At 45.6% G+C, this 15,830-nt stretch overlaps 1 protein-coding gene across 3 annotated transcripts in view; it reads right to left on the minus strand.

Moving 5' to 3' along the window:
* The window catches only part of DYNC2H1 (dynein cytoplasmic 2 heavy chain 1), a 413,010-nt gene that overhangs the window by 193,236 nt on the left and 203,944 nt on the right, over positions 1-15,830 (minus strand). For all 3 annotated transcript variants that reach the window (XM_066586361.1, XM_066586352.1, XM_066586344.1), the window contains exons 72-74: positions 14,414-14,464; positions 10,105-10,182; positions 9,659-9,790 (exon numbers count right to left, since the gene is read on the minus strand). In XM_066586361.1, coding sequence (XP_066442458.1) covers positions 9,659-9,790; positions 10,105-10,182; positions 14,414-14,464 — 261 coding nt within the window. The remainder of the gene's footprint in view (positions 1-9,658; positions 9,791-10,104; positions 10,183-14,413; positions 14,465-15,830) is intronic.

Below are 15,830 nucleotides of genomic sequence, written 5' to 3' on the forward strand. Positions count from 1 at the left end.
CGAGGGCACACCCTGTGGGGTGTTAACTCGTACAGATAGAGGGTATGGATGCCCGGAAATAAGCCCAGGGAATCCATGGCCTCCTTCTGAGGTGAGGTAGGGATCCCTCCCCTTTTAGGAGTAGGGACTTACGGGCAGTGGGAAAACCCTGACGCAAGGGTGAGGCGACCTGGACGTGTTCACCATTAGGACTATCTCCAGGAGGGACAATGGTGTGGGTGAAGATTAGGGAGTCCCACGCCGTGCGTACCTGTGCACAATACTAGTATGTACTTCTAGTACAGCACATTAGAGTGAGAGGAGAGGCTCCTGGTGATAGTTTTGATCTACACGTATACATTGACATCATAGGATAGCCAAGGGGGGTACCTGACAAGTTTTAAAAATTAGAGACCAAGTTAAAACTAGATTCGAGTCCATTTTCCCGATCATTAGGGTAAACAAATATTGACTGGATTAATTATGTTTATTATAATTAACAGCGGTTTATAAATTATACTAGAGACGCCTTATAGGGACTAGTCGACCAATAGGACCTACCTCGACTATGACTTTTCAAAATAGAATGGCACTAGGTACGATTTTAGCCAAAAAAGGGAGTGTCTGTAAGATAGGGGAAACTTGTACCTACATTCCAGACAAAACGTGACCCGCAGGTAAAAACGCAGTTGCCATTAAGAAGCTGACCGCACTAACTAAAAAGAGCTAACCTTAGTCTGTTTTCCTCGGTTAGGTACCTAACAGGAGAAGGGAAAAATATAGAAAAATAAGTTTTAAAACATTGTGTATTTAGAACACTGTGATAGGTTTTCGCTAAGATTTTGCTTTATTTTATCTGCAGTGCACTCTGCTTATGTCCACGCAACATGCCGATGTTACAACACCCCTGGTCCTGTTACCTTGCCGCCTCTGGAAAAGGGAAGTGGGAATAATCACCTGGTAGCTCTTTCCTTCCAGACTAATATATATGATCATGCACTTACTAATGAGACAGGGGTTCAGTCATATTGATCAGTAATTAGATAGTTCTGATTTTGCACTCTTGTTGATGAATCGAGGTAACGTCAAGAAGGCGGGGTTCTATACAAGTTATGCAGTGTTTACCTGGAATAGTGAAAGTCGCACCTCTCCTAACCTGATTATATTTGTCACCTTTATAGTCATCCTAATTTCTGTTTGTTGTTGCATACAGTGTATTCCGACCCTGATGACTACCTGGTCCACCTGTCTCACTACGATGTCCAACAAAAAGCCCACTGTCAGCGCAAACGTCGTCATCATGGATCCAGAATACGATGATGTCGAACCATCCTATACCCCCATGGCAGCAATAGCTCCAGTGTACAACACAATGCGAGTCTAGGGTCAGCGGTGGGGGTGGGACGGAGCAGGGCGAGTTTAGTGAAACAGATAGTTTCAAGGGGGGTCTGTGGTGGAAGCCCAGTATATATCTATATGGATCGGTGGGCCTTGGCAGTAGACAGTTGTCAATTTAACATTCTGTATACATATTTGCTTTCTGTCTTGCTACAAGTTATGCAATAGGTACTTCTGCTTAATGAAATATCTGTTTTATAAACTCTGCTGGATGGAATTTAGCACGCAACCAAGATATAAATATATCTGTTTGTCCGGTTGCATGGGTGATTAAAGGAACTAGGAAGTAGACAATGAACCGAATCTGAGACAAGCTTCCGCTTTCAAGTTACCGCGAAAATTTCCCCAGCGACTTTACTGGAAACAGACGCGAATAACATGGGAGGTCTATGCTATTATTAACTCATGATGTAACATCCAATCATATCGAAGGAACCACACGTGGCTCCAAGACAACCCACTCATTTCATCCACCACCTGATGGCCAATCACAGATGACCGGAGGATGGAAGAATTGCAAGATGCTTATCCAATAATTAAACAATACGTTGTATCTATGTAATCTTTGACCTGCCCAGATGGGCGGATGTGTTAAACTCTTAAAATAGGCTACACGCCGATCATTAAAGTTAGAATTGAGGAAGCTATGCATGCTGAACCTCGTGTCAGTGTGAAAACTTCTTATGCGCATTATCAATTCAGAATTAATATGGAGGGGTGTAAACATTCCAAATTGAGTAAGCCGTGGTTCCGCAAAGGAAGGTTCCACGTCACTAGCTCCAATAACATCCGTTTAGCCACAGTCAACTAAGCAGCTAGCCAGAGTTGGTGCCACATCAACCCCTCTTGCAACATGATCACAGAGTGCCGATGTGATCAAATGGAAACCCAGAGCCTAGAAAAAAGCTCCCAGGTCTGCCATGTAATGTAGTCCATTAAGCCCCGTCTCTGGCAGGGCTTAATAGACTAAGGGTGGTTCACACGAGCGTGTTTTTGTGCATGCATACGCACGCCTAAAAACACGCTTCTATTAGAAACAATGCATTCCCTATGGTGTGTCCACATGTCCGTGTTTTACAGGTGCGTGCCTGTAAAGATAGGACATGCATGCACCATAGGGAATGCACACATTGTCTTTAACGGAGCCGCGGCTGCTGCCAGCGGCTCTATTGAAGACAATGGTCTGCCGGCCCCCCTGAATTGTTTTTCAGGGAAGAGCTTTACATATAAGCTCTTCCCTGAAAAAACAGAATTTTAGTGTAAAAAACAAAAAAAAACCAAAAACACAAACAACGTACCTGTCCGTCGGTGCCGTGTCCCCGCGGGGATGAAGAACACATCTGCCGCATGCAGCAGATGTTTCCTTCATCCCCACGAGGAAAAAAATTCTGCTGCACCTGCCACATCTGTGACAGATGCAGCAGAGGAATTCTTCATCCCTGCAGGGAATAAAGATTTCCCTACCACAGCTGTCACAGATGACAGCTGTGGTAGGGGATCCAGTTGCCGGCATCCTGTAATTGTTTTTCAGGGAAGGGCTTTAAATATAAGCCCTTCCCTGAAAAACAAGAATAAATGGTGAAAGAAATTTAAAAAAAAAACTCACCCTTCTTCAGCTGCCGGAGCTCAGCCGCGTCCAGTCTGCTCTTCTCCTGCACTGATCTGAGGAGTATTCAGCAGGCGGGGATTTAAATCCCCGCATGCTGAATGGGCTGCCTCTGATTGGCTGAACACTGTGACCAATCAGAGGCAGCTCTCAGCTATTGAATGACAGCTAAGAGCTGCCTCTGATTGGTCCTTGTGCTCAGCCAACCAGAGGCAACACTCGCCCATTCATGAATTCATGCGGCAGATGTGTTCTTCATCCCCGTGGGGACACAGCAGCAGCAGCGGGCATGTAAGTATTTTATTTTTTACACTAAAATTCTTGTTTCTTTCCAGGAAAGGCTTATTTGTAAAGCTCTTCCCTGAAAAATAATTCAGGGGTGCCGGAATACCATTGCCCTTAATGGAGCCGCCGGCAGCAGCCGTGGCTCCATTGAAGGCAATGCACGGACCTGCATTCACGTGTGTTTTTGCATGTACATGGGTGTGCACAAGAGATGAGCAAGCATACTTGCTAAGGGCAATTACTCGATCGAGCATTGCCCTTAGCGAGTACCTGCCCGCTCGGAAGAAAAGGTTCGGCTGCCGGCGGCGGGCGGGGAGTGGCAGGGCAGAGCGGGGAGTAACAGAGGGGAGATCTCTCTCTCCCTCCCTCGCCCCCTGCTCACTGCCGCAACTCACCTCTCACCCGCAGCCGAACCTTTTCTTCCAAGCGGGCAGGTACTCACTAAGGACGATGCTCTATCGAGTAATTGTCCTTAGCGAGTATGCTCGCTCATCTCTAGTGTGCACCTATGTACGCACAAAAACACGGTCGTGTGAAGCCACCCTAATGTTGAAATGCATAACATACTGCAATACAGCAATATTGTAGTATACTTTACAAGCGATCAAGTCATCATGATCAAGTTCACGTTCCCTATGGGAACTAAACATAAAAATAAGTTTAAAAGCACAGTAAAAAATATTCAAAAAACCCTTTTCCCATCATATAAAAAAAAATAATAAATAATCAACAGAATTAGTATTGCTGCGTCCATAAAAGTGCATAGTTATCAAACACAATAGACATAATAAGAAAAATAAATAATCACAGAATTGCATTTTTTGGGGTACCGTGACTGCTAAAAAATTAACTGAAAAATAATCAAAAAGTTGTGTGTACTTCAAACTTGTAACAGAAATACTACAGGTTGCCCCGTAAAAAGCAAAGCCTTCACACAGCCCCATCGAGGGAAAAATAAAAAAGTTACGGGTTGCAGAAGAAGGTGACAGAAAGCAATTTAAAAAGAAAAAAAAAAAGGTTCATTTTGTAAAAGTAGTAAAACTATAAAAGCTGCATCAATTTCGTATCGCCCCATTTGTACTGACCTGCAGAATAAAGTTGTGTCATTTTTGCTGCAATGTGAACGCCATAAAAACAAAACACAAAAAGCAATAGCGCAATTGGTTTTATTTTTTTTCATTTCATCGCACCATATAATACGGTGGTGTTTTGCAATACATTATATGGTACATTAAATACTACCATTAACAAATACGGCAGAAATGGCTTTTAAAAAGTGAAAAGAAATATTCCAAAAATTGTTGCTCATTAAAGGGTTAAGACTGTCCCGGTATATCGTACAGATGGAGCAGGAATAGCATTCAGCCAGTAACCGGTGGAGAGAGAGAAGGAAGCTTTACAAGGTGCACATGGAGATCAGTGTAGAGTCTGTCCGATCCGCAGGGGTTCTGGGAGAGACGCTCAAAGCTCTGCATGGTGCTGCGCCACCATACATCGCCTCCCTACTGTCAGTACACCACCCAGCCCGCTCACTCCGATCGGCTAACACCCTCAGACTAAACGCCCCTGTAATACGAACCTCTCATGCTCGCCTACAGGACTTCACCAGAGCAGCACCCATCCTCTGGAACGCTCTACCCCAAGGCATCCGGACAATTCCCGATGCACGAAATTTCAGACGTGCCTTAAAAACGCACCTCTTCAGGGAAGCATACCAAATCTCCTGACCTAGTCCCTCGCCCCTCCCTATGGTGCCCCACCCTGTTTGCCTTCTAATAAATGATCTGTACATGAAATGTCCTATTGCCTGTGTTCCCCACCCCCTGCACCTCCTGTACCACCCCCAACCCATTTGTGTCTAACCCAATGTACCTTATATTGTAATTGTTGTATTGTTTTGCATTTATCCATGCCTGAAAGCGCTGCGGAATAAGTTGGCGCCATACAAATAAAGATTATTATTATTATCTTTGTAGCCGCTAAGTGAAGCAGTCTATGAATGCGGCGCCTCTACCTGTTCTAAACTCACTATTGCAGGGTTTGAAAATGTGTTTTGTAAACTAAACAATTGCTTTCATATAATGGATGGTTTCTGTATTCATGTCACACATTAAGGGCTCGTGTCCACGGGCGGGTTGGAATTCTGGAATCTGTGTGGGGCACCTGCGTGGATGATCCGCAGTTCAAGCCACCCATAGACAATCATGGGCACCCGCAGCTTAATTAAAGCCTGCAGATTTGTTTTGCGCACCTTCTGGCCGGGAAAACCAATCGCAGCATGCTCCATTTTGCTGCGGGTCCCGCAGTGAGGGCTTCCATTCAAGTCAATGGAAGCCGTCCAATTCTCGGCATACCCGCAACTATCACTGGCGGCGTGCCGTGGATCCGCGGGAAAGCTGGAGATTTTCTTTTTCATTTCCACTGTGCATGTGCGGGGAAAGGGGAGCATGGGACTTACTAATGTTAAAAACGCATCGCACAAAAATCGCACAAACTTGCGATGCGTTTTTAACATTAGAAAGTCCCATTGACATTCGCGTTAAAAAAACGCAGCAATATCGCAGCTTTACAAAAACGCACGTGGGTACGAGCCATTAAGGTACCTTTACATGGGGTGATTATCACTACACTGCCCTTTGAGAGCTTTCATGCCCAAATTTGTGTTTACTTCACCTCTTGCCCTGCTCTGGGTGGTTTTGGGAGCCGGCTGGTAACAGCAGCTGAGTGGCCCAAACCCCTGACCAATGGAATCTTGTTGCTCGGACAGATGTTCACTTCTGCCCTGCAGCATCTGTGTCATATTGCCTCCACTTAAAAATTGGTCTTTACATGTCTTATTGAAATATGACTTATAATCTCATGTAATTTAGGGTATGCATTTCGCACAGTGTTTCCATATTTTTGCCCACCCCTGTATATGTAGATAACACAGGATCCACCATTCACAATAGGTATAAGATGTGATTAACTACTCCCCCTCTCTCCAAAACAACACCTATACAGGTCACAGCATATGCCTACAACAGTCTCCTGTGCAAGTCAGTGGTTAGCACAGCTGTCTTACAGCACTGCGTTATCATTTAACCCTTTCCAATCCACTGTCTGACGTCTGAAGACATTCTGCTTGAAGGCTGTACAGCTCCGATGTCGGAAGAAGTCCGGCAGGATAGTCTTAGGCCTCATGTCCACAGGCAAAATATGATTTAGGATCCGAAGCGGATCGCCCGCACGCGGATACGCATCCCATAGGGATGCATTGACCACCCGCGGGTAGATAAATACCCGCGGATGGTCAATAAAAGTGATTTTATTTAAAATGGAGCATGAAAAAAAATGGACCATGCTCCATTTTCGTGCGGGTCTCCCGCGGGGACGGCTCCCGCAGGCTTCTATTAAAGCCTATGGAAGCCGTCCGGATCCGCGGGAGACCAAAATCAAAATATACTCACCTGCTCCAGATCTTCCCTTCTTCTCGGCTTCATCTTCTCTCCGTCGCGGCCGGATCTTTTTTCTTCAGGCCGGCGCATGCAGGCGGCACGCAACCGACATGCCGTGCACATCCGCCGGGCCGAAGAAAGAGGATACGGCCGCGACGGAGAGAAGATGAAGCCGCGACGAAGGGAAGATCTGGAGCGGGCGAGAGGTAAGTTTATTCTTCTTTTCAGCGCTCATGTCCGCGGGGCAGGAGGGACCCGCTACGGATTCTCCATGGAGAATCTGTAGCGGGCCTGATTTTCCCCGTGGACATGAAGCTTTACTGTATAGTACTGGCCGCTCTGTTGGTGGGGGTCCTCTCCAGCATGTCCCATACCACAGTACTGGCACTAGCCAGCAGACGGCGCCATTGTATAATGGCAGAAAGAGAAAGCTCCCCTAGGAAACCCGGAATCCAAAATTGGATTGCAAAGGGTTAAGATCTGATGAAGGACAACATCTACACCCCTGCGTTTCCTTGGACTTCCTCTAGTTCCCTCTCACATCTAAAAAAACCACACAGATAAAAGGGGCTTTGTGGGACTTAAACATGACCGTGACCATCAATTAGTAAGTTGAGTCGTCAACATTCGAAAGACAATTCATTTCCACATGTATGTAACAATAATCGCATGCCTTATCGGAATATCGATTGCTTGTTTTCCTTCATTGAGCATTCAATCCGATCTTGTCTGCCAACGACTAGTGGGAACTACTTTATAAAAGGAGATACTGTCCAACAAAAGATTCTTTTTAGGCGATCATAAAAGATTTATTGGACGACATACAATTAACCCGTTGATCTTGCAATCACTGCCCAATCAGTGACGGAGAGCTTGTGCTCGATAATACGATATTTTACATGATAATTACCTCGGTGAAGACCCCTTCTCAGCTTGTAATAGGATATCCCTGCTGCTATGCACTTGAACCCTATTACAGTGCAGTGATTGGGTGGGCCCGATCCAGTTATCTTATCCCTTAGATGCTGACTGTGAGCATCCAAGTGTTTAACAGGTCCCTTTGTCACCCCATACTGCCAGAGGCGAAACAAGGTTCTTTGGACCCACCAAGCCTATTAACCCCTTGAGTGGCGGGTTTCCTACCACCCTGTCGTGCCCACCAGGGCAGGTTTTTTAAAATGGTCTAATCATTGAATTTCAACTAGTTTTGCAGTTGCGTCTCAAGAGCCATAACTTTTTCATTTTTCCATTGACATGGCCATATAAGGGCTTGTTTTTTGCGGGACAAGTTGTGATTTTTTAAACAAGGGGGAGGAAAAAAAGAAATGGGGAAAAAAGAAAAAAAGGGGCCATGTCATTAAGGGGTTAAATAATGTATTAACTTCCTTCTCTGGGTCATTACAACGCATGGATACCACATGTGTGATTATATTTTTGATTTTTTACAAAGTAAAGGGAGACAAGTGTTTTTTTTATTTTTTTTAATAATTTTTTTACTTCTTTTTTTAAAATTTTTTTTTTTTGTCCCTTTAGGGAACTTCCACAGGGACCCATCAGGACCCCTGATCACATTCCGGGGGTCCGATGGTGACAGCCCTTTACATGCTGCAGTGACAACCCTTTACATGCTGCAGTCACATAGACTGCAGCATGTAAAGGGTTAACACAGCAGAGATCGGAGGTTTTCTCTGATCTCTGCTGTAAGAGCTGGTACCTAGCTGTCCTCTGACAGCTAACAACCAGCTCTCCCTGCCACAGAGACCATCGGCTTGCTTCTGACAAGCCGATGGTCTCTATGGCAACCTGTAAACAAAGCAGGACATTGCCGATATGCCGGCAATATCTTCTGCTGGTTTTTCAAAGCCCTTGCACTGCTCTGTGTGGGTCTGTGCAGGCAGAGCACACTGTCACAGCTTGTGGCATTGTGCTCTGCAGCTCCCATAGTGATACATAGCCCGGAAATCTTCCGGGCTATGTTGCTATGAGCAGTGGAGCTCGTCCCGGAAAATTTCCGGGCGTGCCACTCAAGGGGTTAAATGTACAATACCAAATAATATTCTGCAATACAGAAGTATTGCAGTGTACTGTGCATGAGTGATTAGAGGATCGCATGAGAAAATTTTTTTTAAAAGATGGGGAAAAAATCCAGGCAGAAAACAAAACGACTCCTTTTTTGTGGTTTAGTCCTTTGTTTTTGCAATGATAAAATGAATGGTACAAAAATTAAGATGAACGATTTCTTTATCCAGCATGCTGAACACTGAATGCAGCAACGCCAAAAATAAACAGTTTAAAAAGAAAAAGTCATTTACTGTGCAAAACTGGAAAAACAAAAAAATATATATAAATGTTGTATCTTTGTAATCAGGACAACCCACAGAGAAAAGTTATGTCCTTTACTGGACGTGGCGAGTGCTGTGAAGGCAAAACCTAAAAACAGGAATTACTGCACCATGGACATGAAAAAAACATAAATCACTCATATGACTAAACTCTAAAGTGTTTGTATTGTGGAAAAGTAGAGAAAATCCTTTGTAACGTCCCGCAAAATAAAGAAGAACGCTGTAAGCACAAACCCCAATAAGCAATAGTGAAATTAGTGTTTTTTTTCCCATCAACCCCTCAGAAAATGCAATAAGCAATTTATACATTACATTATATGTACCCCCCCCCCCCCCATAAAAAACAAGCCCTCATACAGCAAGTTCAATGGAAAACTAAAAAAAAAGTTATGTCTTTTGAAAAGTATCCTCAAGGGGTTAAACAATCCTGACGGATGCCGGCGGGGCTACAAAGTAACACATATTCAAGTATAAATACATTCTGCTAGATAAACCCCAACCCGCTATTGTGGCGTCCGCTAACAACCGGCGGTACCTCCAATTAACGCTCCTGTCAGTTTATTAAGATACTTGATGGTTTATTAAGTCAATTAGCCCTGATAACAAATTACCTGTTGAAACGCGGACAGCTTCTTGGCAGCGGCGGCTGGGAATTCTTGCTCACACATCGAGCTCTTTGAGAAATGACTCCACAGATTTGAATCTTCCAGATTCAGGCTCTGATAAAGAGGCGGCAGAGAGGCCTGCGAGATGAAACACGCGGTTCGCGTTTAAGTGGCTGGAGACATATTTTAAACACACATTGATTTTAATTAAGCAATAAATTCTTTCCGACAGGGAGTATGAGGGATGTGATAAGAGCGAAAAGGAATAAAAAGTCACTTGACCGCGGTGGCAGGCGTGTGAACCGCTCTGCGGAGGATAATTATAGGGAAGGCGAAGAAGCAGAATATTTCCTTTCTTCGCCCGGATATCTCGGCCGGCGGTAGGCAGCGCTCATTGGGGGCACTCGGGACTGGTCTCATGTTTTAATATCGGGTGCAGATTAAAAAAATACCTTTAACAAAGCCACGGCCCATGCCCGCTCCTGCTCGATCCAGGATGGGATCTGATCGCGGAGGCTCTTCTGCGAATCCTTCAAATGCAAAAACAAAAGGTGAGATGTAGGCTGTGTGACCCGAAGCAAACAAGTTTCATCATTTACAATGCCTATACGGTGAAGCAAGCATACAATAGGTGTTGATTACAAATATCGCACGGTTTTGTTTCTACAGCTCCTATGCAGACCTATGTGCCTCCACGGACAACAAACAAGTTGTGGTCACCATGTTGCCTCACCTGTTCCTGCTGATGGCTTTGGTATTTCAGCTCGTCCTGTTAGTGGGCATATATGCGGACCAAAGAGCTGCAAGCACATATGCCCACAGTCAGAAGGCCAGTGCATGACCTGAAATCTGTCCTCCTCCAATCACGAAGCATCTCTGGCTATATCAAGTACCTTCCCCGTAAGCTTTTGGTCTCTTTGCTCAGCTGAAGGCGTTATCCGTTTTGCCAATTCCTGGTTTCTGACCAGACTACTCTGTATTCTCCCCTCCTGATCTCATCTTGCTATATTGATCATTTTCCTATCTTCCCCGACTCCTGGCCTTTATATCGAGCTGAACCTGCTCTGTGTGCACGGACCTCTGGAGTGTCTCTCATGCTGAAGTATCCGCGGGCTATCTCAAGTCTCCGACTGCGCCGCTGTTTGCACACTCAGGTACGGCACATCGTGTCAGCAGCCACATAACTAGGATCAATTCCAGTGTAACAGCCTGGGAACAGCACAGCGAGGCCCAGATCCTGACTGATGGGGTAAAAGGGTGAAGACCAGATTTGATCGAAAGTCAAACCAGGGTGTAGCGCAGAGGATCTACATCCACTGATATGGACATAAACCCTGTGCAAGTCTGATTCTGCAGGGATATTCCTTTCTATCAGTTCTATACTTCTGGACAACCTACTAAATAAATGTTGGAGTGAAGAATGGGGCAGAAGGAAGAAAGGTGAAGTTGGAAGATTACACTATACAGGATTTGAGATCTTTAGGCCTCATGTCCATGGCACACAGGGATGTCCATGTGGATCCTCCACCCTCCACTTCCAGGTTCGCTGTACTGCGCATGGTCCTCTTGGCTTGCTGTCGGTTATGCACAGTACAGGTTGTTTTTTTTTTTTCTTTTAAATCTCCTGTTTTCCCGCAGATCCATGGCAGATTCACAGTGTAAGCTGCAGGTGCGACGCGGATCGGACGGCTTCTCTTGACATCAATGGAAGCCAACCCTGCGGGATCCGCAGTAAAATAAGGCATGGTGCGCAAATTAAATCCGCATGCTTTTATTCCATTTGCGGACGCCCATGCTTTTCTACAGGCGACTTGATAAGGGAATCCCGCATAATCAAACCTGCCCGTGGATATTGGGCCTTAATCTACGCAGGAGCTATAGAAACAAAGCAAGAGGACATTTAAAAAAAAAAAAATCTATAGCTTGAAAAAAAAAAAGAAAATTCTGTCCTGGGACCGGAGGTATATTAATTGTACTTGAACTTCTCAGCCGTTCCTCCAATCTGCCAGTTCTTGGTCCTGTTTTCCAGTGGCCAAGATGGCCATCATTATTTCTAACTACTCTATGCACTGCTCTGTGATTGGCCAGTGCTGATCACATGCAGGTATAGTGTATTGGTAGTCCTAAAGATCGTGGCAGCCTACCCAGATGCGGAAACGAGAAGTAGTGACAGTGAGCTTTGGGTGAGAAAATCAAATATGGGTTATAAACCAAATCTACCCTCCGGCCCAGGGACAAGCTTTTGTCCTGAAAGTGGAAGGTCACTGTTGCAAAATTGCTTCCTTTTACTGTAATGTGTAAATGCATGGTCCCAGGGTCCCTCTAGTACACGGGATCTCGATGAAGGCATTAAGCTTTTTTGGTTAGATCACTCATGAATACAATGATGTGGCAATAGGGAGAGAGGATAAGGAAAAATGTGGATATATAGCTTGGGTAGGTAAAGTTCCCTGGTGCAAGTCATGACTGACTCCTAGGGCGACGTCACATTGACATTGACGTTTTCTTGGCAGACTTTTTTTTTTGGGTGGTTTGCCATTGACCTCCCGAGTCACCTTTTTACCCCCCAGCAAGTTGAGTACTCGTTTTACCGACCTCGGAAGGATGGAAGGCTGAGTCAACCTTGAGCCGGCTACCTAAACCATGCAGGGATTGAACCACTGCAACCTTCAAGTCGTGAGCCAGAGCATTTAGGACTGATTTTTTGCTTAACATTCTGTGCCACACGAGGCTCATATGTCTAAGATACAGTGAGCCAATGATCTGTAGGGTCAGACCGCGCCTCTGAAGTGCTAGAAGATCCCCAGTGGACCTAAGTGTTCTCAGACTCTTCACCTGATGAAGAAGTGAACTGCTGCCCATATGTGATCTTTAATTTACAGGGCTAACAATTATTAAACTAATATCTGTCAGGCTATGAATGTTTGTTACCACATTATAGGAAATACAAGGAGGAACCATTGGCTTGCTGAACAGAGCAATATCTGCAGCAAAAAGATTGATAAAAAAGGAGCAGACTTTAATGGGCAACATATTTCAGCATAGAATTAATGCCTTCATCACACAGCTGTAATAGAGGAGATCACAGCTCATCCTCCTGACTGTATAATCTATATCACTGTACGCGAAGGCAACTCTCAACGTCGGCTGGCATAATGCCTCAGAAGGATCCGTACTAGAGATGAGCGAGCATACTCGCTAAGGACAATTGCTCGATCGAGCATTGCCCTTAGTGAGTACCTGCCCGCTCGGCAGAGAAGGTTCGGCTGCTGGCGCGGGTGACAGGTGAGTTGCGGCCATGGGCAGGGGGAAGCGGGAGGGAGAGAGGGAGAGAGAGAGCTCCCCTCTGTTCCTCCCTGCTCTCCCCGCCGGCAGCCGAATCTTTGCTCCCGAGTAGGCAGGTACTCGCTAAGGACAATGCTCGATCGAGCAATTGCCCTTAGTGAGTATGCTCGCTCATCTCTAATCCGTACACATTCAACTAGCAACAGAAGCCTGTATCAGTAATGCCAGATCATCAGGAGAAGATTCCCTTCTCTTCTGTTTCCTTTGTGTACCGCTTCAGAATATATGTATATGGACTAACTCATATACACCTCCGAAATGATAAGCAAAAAGGTATCAAGAAATAAAAATATGTTGGAAGAAATTACAGGCATACAAAAAACATGAAAATGAGCTTGGCCTGTGAGGGTGATCCATGAATGGAACAGGTTACCACAGGAGGTGGCGAGTTCTCCTTCAATAGAAGTGTTCAAAGGCTGGACAGACATCTGTCTGGGATGATTTAGTGAATCCTGCACTGAGCAGGGGGTTGGACCCGATGACCCTGGAGGTTCCTTACAACTCTACCCTTCTATAATTGGCCGCTAAAGGGTAAAAGGGGTTGTCCAGCACTTTTAGTAGTGATGACTTAAGCTCAAGATAGGTCATCAATAGTTGATCAGTGGGGGTCCGCTATTTGGGATCCCTGCCAATCAGCTGATCCCTGGGCCGATATCAGTATGAAATACACTGGAATTAGGTAGTACTGTCAATGCCCCAGAAGACCGGTTTGATACTACAGGTACAGCTCACATTGAATTCAATGGCAGCTTTGCCCACAGTACCAAAACGGCCCGCGGCAATGTGGACAGCTCTATCCCAGGGAACCCCTATAATGGTTCTCATCTCAAGGAAAAGCATTGTAAAGGAATTGTAATAACAAAAAAACAGAATATAATAAAAAATTCATATCTTGCTATGCAGGTTTTTCATTGGATACCCATGGTTATAACGGCCAAGCCCAGAGAACAGATAATTGGTGGAACAAGAATTTTTGAAGCTCAATTTTCCTGCAGCTTTGAACAAAAAGCAAAGGATATCGAAATACCCAAATCCTCCGAAGTCAGGGGTGCAGAGTTCTCCTCACTTGACTAGGATGCTACATACACATACTGATGCATATAATAAATGCATGCACTTTTTTTAGGCCGCCTGCAGACGGCCGGGTCGGATCCGGCTGCGAGAATTCTCGCAGCGGGACCTGAGCGCCTACAGAGAGCAGCGCGGAACTCACCCGCTCCGGCTCTTTCATGTGCCGGCTGCCACGGTTTGTTTTCTGTGTGTGATTTTGCGCAGACAAACCGCGGCCATCTGCATAGGATTGCGTATTGTAATGCAATCCTATGCAGACGTGTACGGGCGGAAATTCTGCGGGGAATCCCGCCGCAGAATTTCCGCCCGTCTGCAAGCGGCCTTAGACTAAAAACATTTACTTACAGCTTTCTTGAACATGTCCCCGATGATGACCCCGGTGAAGACATCCCACTCCTGTACAGAAACAATAACAGTAAAGACATTACAGACCGGCACACTAATTCATCTCCACAAGACACCATGTCCGCCTAGCAATATAGAAGGACGGTTCTACACTTTCAGGTGGTTATTAGGGTGGCTTCCCATGGATGTATTTCAATGGGTTCATTTTCGTTTTCGCACATGCATTCCGTGCATGAGAAACACAAACTCAGCATGCTCTATGTTGGTGCATCTAATATCCCATAGAGCAATTCACAAACAGCCATGTGAAGCCGCCCTTAGGCCTCCCGCACACAGGGCGTTTTATACAGAGTTTAGCGCTGCCTTTTCAGACCAGCGCTAAACGCTGTACAACACTCCCATTCATTTCAATGGAGCTGCTCACACAGGGCTGAAAACGCAGCAAAACATGGTGGCGCGTTTTTGGCAGCGTTAACCGCTCGCCGATTTTCGGGGTGAGGGCCTGCAATAGAAGCCCTACCCCGAAAATCAGTCCCAGCTAGGTAGAGAAAAAAAAAAAAGAAAGTAATACTCACCTAGCCGCTGTGGTCCGGGTCGCGGCTGCTGGTCTCTGCCGCTGATCCGGGCTTCTCCAATACTCCCAAGTCTATTGCCGTAGGCCAGGTTTGAGAACCCCGCCTCCAGCAATAGAGTGCTGTGATTGGTTATCGGTGCGCTCGATGTCCAATCACAGCCCTTCATTGACTGTCTCAGCCAATCAGCGCCGGCAAGCTCTGATTGGCTGAGACAGTCAATGAAGAGCTGTGATTGGGCATTGAGCAAGCGCCGACAACCAATCACAGCACTCTATTGCTAGAGGCGGGGTTCTCAAACCTGGCCTACGGCAATAGACTTGTGAGTGCAGAGGAAGCCCGAATCAGCGGCAGAGACCAGCGGCCGCAACCTGGACTGCAGTGGCTAGGTGAGTTGTTTTTTTTTTTCTTTTTAGCATCCTTGGCTGCGTTTTCAGCCGAGCTGAAAACGCAGCCAAAACGCTGGCATAAAGTATGCCAGCGCTGCTGAAACGGGGCGGAATCTGCAGTAACGCAGCATTGAAAAACGCTGCGTTTCTGCAAATGCCCTGTGTGAGGGAGGCCTTATAGTAGTCAGTGAGGGGAGGGAGGTTAATGAAGACAATTGGGATAGGTCTCTGGGTAGCTCAGTTTTATAAAATTCTGCAATTACAAATTGGCTTCATTCGTCTGAATGGTGTCTGCGCAGGGTGTAGGCGGTTTGTGGTGAGATTAATGATGGGAGTAACTGACAATCCCCCATAGGATGAGTTACTACACCATTTATATAAATATTGGGTGTAGTCAAAAAAAAAAGTCCTGTATCTCTCTACTGGTGGCCTGTATTCAAATAAAAATAGTGTACT

Source organism: Eleutherodactylus coqui, chromosome 1 (assembly GCF_035609145.1).
Source record: "Eleutherodactylus coqui strain aEleCoq1 chromosome 1, aEleCoq1.hap1, whole genome shotgun sequence".
Classification (NCBI taxonomy): domain Eukaryota; kingdom Metazoa; phylum Chordata; class Amphibia; order Anura; family Eleutherodactylidae; genus Eleutherodactylus; species Eleutherodactylus coqui.